This window comes from Arvicola amphibius, chromosome 9 (assembly GCF_903992535.2).
Source record: "Arvicola amphibius chromosome 9, mArvAmp1.2, whole genome shotgun sequence".
Classification (NCBI taxonomy): Eukaryota; Metazoa; Chordata; class Mammalia; order Rodentia; family Cricetidae; genus Arvicola; species Arvicola amphibius.
Genome location: NC_052055.2, coordinates 71,192,066 through 71,198,065, shown reverse-complemented (window position 1 = coordinate 71,198,065; position 6,000 = coordinate 71,192,066). Strand labels below are relative to the sequence as shown.

At 52.4% G+C, this 6,000-nt stretch overlaps 2 protein-coding genes across 4 annotated transcripts in view; one reads left to right on the top strand and one right to left on the bottom strand.

Annotated features, from left to right (window-relative positions):
- The first annotated feature begins 366 nt into the window (after window positions 1-366).
- Window positions 367-3,853, top strand: Dnph1 (2'-deoxynucleoside 5'-phosphate N-hydrolase 1). Its single transcript, XM_038342482.1, has 4 exons — window positions 367-575; window positions 3,204-3,272; window positions 3,416-3,526; window positions 3,664-3,853. Exons 1-4 carry the CDS (start codon window positions 410-412, stop codon window positions 3,810-3,812), a joined length of 495 nt encoding a protein of 164 aa, XP_038198410.1. The 5' UTR covers window positions 367-409; the 3' UTR covers window positions 3,813-3,853.
- A 915-nt stretch (window positions 3,854-4,768) lies between these two features.
- The window catches only part of Cul9 (cullin 9), a 40,648-nt gene continuing 39,416 nt past the window's right edge, over window positions 4,769-6,000 (bottom strand). For all 3 annotated transcript variants that reach the window (XM_038342469.1, XM_038342470.1, XM_042055680.1), the window contains 3 exons: window positions 5,719-5,852; window positions 5,176-5,249; window positions 4,769-5,099 (listed from right to left, as the gene is read on the bottom strand). In XM_038342469.1, the coding sequence (XP_038198397.1) occupies window positions 4,901-5,099; window positions 5,176-5,249; window positions 5,719-5,852 (407 nt within the window). In that variant the 3' untranslated portion in view covers window positions 4,769-4,900. The remainder of the gene's footprint in view (window positions 5,100-5,175; window positions 5,250-5,718; window positions 5,853-6,000) is intronic.

Below are 6,000 nucleotides of genomic sequence, written 5' to 3'. Positions count from 1 at the left end.
CTTGAAACTCACTCTGTAGGCCTCGAACTTACAGAGATCCTCCTCCCTCACTCCAGAGTGCTGGGATTAAAGGTGTGTGCAATCCACTGCCCGGCTAACAATAAAATGTTTAAAAAAACAAATTAACAATTTTTTAAATTGTGAAAAGATTAGTGAGAAGCTATCACAGTTTCCCAAGGACCCACTAGAGAGCTTGAGGGCATCCGGCTGAGCCCTGAACCGCTTGAGCAGCTGGGAGCTGGGGAGGGGCAGGTCTCGGGGGAGGAGGCTAGGGGCGGGTTGCAGGAACAGCCAATCCGGGAAGAGCAAGCTTGCAAAAGGCGCTCCCCGTTTCCGCCGCCAGTCGCATTTCCCCCCCCCCTCTCTCCCTCCCCCCCCCCCCCCTCTGGCGCCGGCGGGTGCGGCGGCGATGGCGGCGGAGGTGGCGGAGCAGAGCCGCTGCTCCGTGTACTTCTGCGGGAGCATCCGCGGTGGGCGCGAGGACCAGGCACTGTATGCGCGGATCGTATCGCGGCTGCGGCGCTATGGAAAGGTGCTCACTGAGCACGTGGCTGCTGCAGAGCCGGACCCGCGAGGTGAGGCGGCCGAGCTGGAGATCCGTGGACTGGGGACCTGCAGGTACAGGGTCTTTAGGTTAAGGGGACTGACTGGCTCAGGACTTGAAAGTTAAAGGACCTGTAGCCTAGGATACTGGCAGGCTAGGACCTCTGGCTGGGGAAGGCCCTGGCTTACACTCCTGCAAGTCCACACCCCATCCAGCACTCTGGCGGGAGCTGGCCATGTCAGTCCCAGCACACTGAAAGCCAATGAGAGCCCAGACCCGGTGTAGGGAAAAAGGACCAGTCAAAGAAACACACTTTGGCGTTATAGCCAGAGCCAAAGAAATACACCCTAACCCTGAAACCAGTGCCAAAGAAACACACCTTGGCTAAAGAATCAGAGTTTAGTGAAAGAAATACGCCCTGGCACTGAAATTAGAGCCAAAAGGCCCGTGAAAGAAACACACTTTGGCCCTGAAACCAGAGCCAAATCTGCCTCTGACCAACTAAGCAGAAAACCAACCAATCCCTGAGGATGAGATCTAGCCAATCTCGGCTCAAGGGACTGAAATCAGACCAATTCCCACCCTGAAAATCTTTCTCCCTGCAAAAGCTCCACTCCTAAGAAGCCCTATATAAGCCTAGACCTGTTCAGTTTCTTTCTGCCTTTTTCCACCCTGGCAGAGGCAGCCACTCTCCGGATTCTTCCGTCCCAATAAATGAATGAGGTTTGGATGAGACCTTTATTCGCGGGAATGGAGCAGAGGAGAGAAGTAACTTCTCGCCAGAGCAGGGCTGTAACACTGCGCTGGGGAAACCTTCCCCTAGTGGAGCGGAGCAGAACTGCAGATATTTCCGTTGGGGAAACCCTCCCCTGCGGGAGCCGAGCTGTTACATTGGGAAACCTCTCCATGGAGCTGGGCTGTAAGCTGTTAGGCTATGACCTGTGGTATTCCTTGGCTCGCGATCACCAGGTCACTCTTCCACCCGAGCTGTAACACTTAGTGTTCTTTGGCTCCAGGCTGCCAGGATCCCTTTCCATCTGAGCTGCGATGCCAACACCCGTAGGTATATGGCTATCCACCCTTGCATATGGCCAGCGAGACTTTGATGGGTTGGCCTGGACCCCTGCCACTCACTCTCCCACTTTTTAAAGTTGTATCTAGAACTCACATTTCTGCTCAGAAAACTTTGAAGTGGTTTTCCTGTGTCCTACTCAAAAACAGATTCAGAAGCTGTAGCATCTAAAGCAATTGTGGGAGAACCTTTAAAAAAAAAAAGGCCAGGCAGTGGTGGCACACACCTTTAATCCCAGCACTTGGGAGGCAGAGGCAGGCAGCTCTCTGTGAGTTCGGGGCCAGCCTGGGCTACAAGAGCTAGTTCCAGAATAGGCCCCAAAACTACAGAGAAGCCCTGTCTTGAAAAACCAAAATAATAATAATAACAATAATAATAACAATAATAGTAATAACAGAATCGGGCTGGAGAGATGGCTCAGAGGCTAAGAGCATTGCCTGCTCTTCCAAAGGTCCTGAGTTCAATTCCCAGCAACCACATGGTGGCTCACAACTATCTGTAATGAGGTCTGGTGCCCTCTTCTGGCCTGCAGGCATACATGTAGATAGAATATTGTATACATAATAAATAAATATTTAAAAATAATAACAGAATCACAAGATGCTAGGGGATTGAAAAGGACCTGTTTATGCTGTGATTGGCAAGCTCATGGTGCATTTGGTTGATAGGCCTCAACCTTCAGTTCCAATCCCAGAGCTCTGGAGGTTGAGGCAGGTAGAGTTCCAGGCCAGCCTGGGCTACAATAGTTAGACAGTGTCTCAAAGAAAAACGAGTGCAATAGTCTGGGGAAAGCCTTCTAATCTGCTTTTTGTTGTTGTTTCTCATTTGTTACTTTTCTTGCTTTTTTTGAGAACTGGGTTTCTCATGTAAACCCAGTGACCTCAGACTGGCCGTGCAGCAGAGGATGGTGGTGAACTCTCCTTTCTCCTGCCTCTGCTGCTCAAGTGCCACCACACCCAGCTTGTTACTTCTTTGTTTCTTTTTGAGACAGTTTCTCTGAATAACCCTGGCTGTTCTGGAAACCCGGAACTGGCTCTGTTCCAGGTGACCAAACTGACCTCAAAATCAGAGCTCCACCTGCCTGCCTCTGCCTCCAGGGAATAAAGGCGTGTGTCACTACCTTCTGGCTTCTCTTGGTTTTGAGACAGGGTCTGTCTGTATGTCCCTAGCTGTCGTGGAACTCACGGAGGTCTGCCAGCTTCTGCCTCCTGAGGCTGGGATTATTGATGTGTCGCTATCCTCAGATCACAAGTGAACTCTTTTGACAGGGGTTTCTGCTCTGCCATCAGCATGGCCTTATTGTCCTGAACAGTAGCATTTATTCAAGCTGGAAGCTGTGAGCCTGACCCTCTGAGCAAGCGCAGTTGCTTGGATTCCTAGTGCCACCTTGCACAGGATTGGGTTCTTCTTGTGGCCGTTCCTTCTTCACCCCTTTTGACAGACTCCTTTCCTGGGTTGGCCTTGGGAGGTACCGGAGCACACACCTGCCCCCTCTGCCTTCCCTGAGCGGAGGAGATATTAAGGGCAGCAAGGTTCCGGCTACTGATGGGGTGGGAACATCCTTGACTAGCTTTCCCTTAACCACAGGAGAAGAGGCTGCTGGGGGCGACCAGCTCATTCATGAGCAAGACCTGGCCTGGCTGCGGCAGGCAGATGGTAAGTAGTCCTCCCTCCTCCGTGCAGGCTCCTCTGTGATGCTAATTCCTGGGATACCTAGAAGGAACTCCTTTCCCACTACAGATACACTCATCCCGTTGTGCTTCCAAGTGCCAGGTATTAAATCTTACCTTTCTTTCCAGTGGTTGTGGCTGAAGTGACACAACCGTCCTTGGGTGTTGGCTATGAACTAGGCTGGGCAGTAGCTCTTGGTAAGCAAATTCTGTGCCTGTTCCGACCACAGTCTGGCCGAGGTGAGTATCCCAGCCTGGGGTGGCTTACCGGTTCCTGGCTTTCTGGGAACCCCAAACCCATTTCTTCCTTTCCCAGGGGGCTGGGGCAGGAGGCACGGTGGGGAACGTAGGGTCAGTTCTACTTTCCCTCTCCCCAGTGCTCTCTGCCATGATTCGGGGTGCAGCAGATGGCTCGAGGATCCAGGTGTGGGACTACACAGAAGGAGAGGTGGATGCCATGCTTGATCGATACTTTGAGGCTTATTCTCCTGGGGGGAAAGCTCCCTCCAGTAAACCAAGCACATGACCTAACTCGACTTTATTAAAATAAATTTAAGATTTTCTGTGTGTGTTTTGACTGTGTGCATGTATGTAACCAAATGCATACCTGGCACCCACAGAGGCCAAAGAGGGCATCAGATTCTCTGGTATTGGCATTAGAGATGGTTATGAGCCACCATGTGAGTGCTAGGAACTGAACCTATGACCTCTGCAAAAGCAACAAGTGCTCTTACCTGCTGAACCTTCTCTTTGGCCCTGGCCCACTTGGTTAAATCTGCCCGCCCCTCCCCCTCACTTCTCTGGAATCATTCTGGCCACAGTCTCAGTAGTAAAGGAGGTTTGTTTAGCCGGATGTGGTGGCACACACCTTCAGTCCCAGCCCACTGGAGACACAAGCAGGTAGATTTCTGAATTAGAGGTCAATGTGTTCTATATAGTGAGTTCCAGGATAGTTAGACTCAAAAATCAAAAAAAAAAAAAAAAATCTAGAGTGGAAGGGGTGGGACAGGCCCTAAGCAGCATCCCTTTTCCGCCCCACTTCACTTCAGGATACAGAAAGACCCTTTAAAGTAGTCCCCAAGAGGAGGGTACCCTGCCATGCCTTTTGGGTCCCTGGGAGGAGGGCAGGTGGGTGGGCCATCATTCTTCTCATCTTACCTGTGCTTCCCTTTGTGAGTTTAGGCCAAATGAGTCTGCTTGGGGTTTTCCCGAGGATAGAAAAGTCTGGAAGTCTAAAGAAAGCAGTAAAGATGAAGGCAGGCTGGTAAGATGGCCCAGCTGGTGCAGGTGCTTCCCACCAAGCCTGAAGACATGAGTTCTAGCCCAAGCACCTACATGGAAAAGAGAACTGACCCCCTACACACCTTCACAGCATGTGCACACTCACACGCACACAAGCGCACATACACTATTAAAAGGTTATTTTAAAGAGAGTGGGCATCTGAGAACACCAAGGGAGTGCTTGGCCTGCTTCCAGAGACGTATGTGAAAAAGCAGTTTATTCAGTAAACAGAAGGTACTGCAGACACTGGGAATCCCCTCTCACATGACAGTGGAGGGTGAACTCCCCACCCATGGCCCTTCCTGGGGCGCTCCAGGTGTTTCCTGTCCCCCTCAGTCATAAGACTCATCGTCGTCATCCTCATCACCAAAGAAGAAAGTCTCTCGGTCCAGGTTCTCAGATTCTTCATCGTAGGAGAAGCTGTCATTGTCTAGTTCCTCATCAAACTCGTGCTGCCACTCAGGCACATCCTCCTCCTCTTCCTCTTCTTCCTCCTCATCTTCCACTTCAAGCCCCAAGGAGCCCTGGGGCCTAGAGAGAGCCACCACACTCAGTCTGAGAAGCCTGCGTCCTTGCTGCCCTCTCCCAGGTCTGCCCAGCTACTCACTGATTGCTGGGCACGTTCGAGCCTTTCACCTCCCGGGTCTCTACGGACGGACTCTGCAGTCCAACCCGGAAGTCCTGACAAGGAGACAGAGAGGCCTGAGGAACAGAAGAGCAGAGGGCACCAAGCCTCTGGCCTGGCATTCCTTCCACTGATGTTTCTGAGAGCCGGCCTCCCATGAGCACTCCTGCCGTTACCTCTCTGATGCTCCAGGAGAGAGGACAGTGGCGGGTACCCAGCAATCTCTGCCCAGTACTAAGCAGGCAGCAAATGACCCAAGAACAAGGTTCATAGTTTGGGCTCCACACCTGTGTACCAGAGCTGGCAAGACTCTTGGAGATCCCTTACTCCAGCAACTGTGCAGGAGTCTGGTCTGAGAAATTGCTGACTGATTCTGATGAGCACCTGGCCCTAAACCCTGATCTGGGGAAACCAACTCCTTTGTAAGAAACCCCAGGAGTTTAAGTGACACTGCAGACTGGCCCAGGCCTCCTAATACCCCTTCTCCCTGCAGACTGCCCCCCGCAGGACTGAGCAAGGCCCTACCTGGGTGGAGTGCTGCAGGATGGCCAGCAGCCTCTCCTGGATCCTCCGGAGCAGCTCTGTGCCTGTGCTGAGGCAATCAGCCCGCAGGAGGCGCAGGGAGGAGGCCAGGTCCTGGCAGCGCAGCAGGGTCTCCTCTGCAGAGAGCAAGCACAGGGCCCGCTCTCTTCTCCCATCCAGTGCTTCCTCCCACAAATGTCTATGGGCATCTCCCAAGTACCGGGCATGGCTGTCAAAACTCATGGAGCTCACCTGCCAAGGGCAGGGTGCAGACTGCCAAAAGCA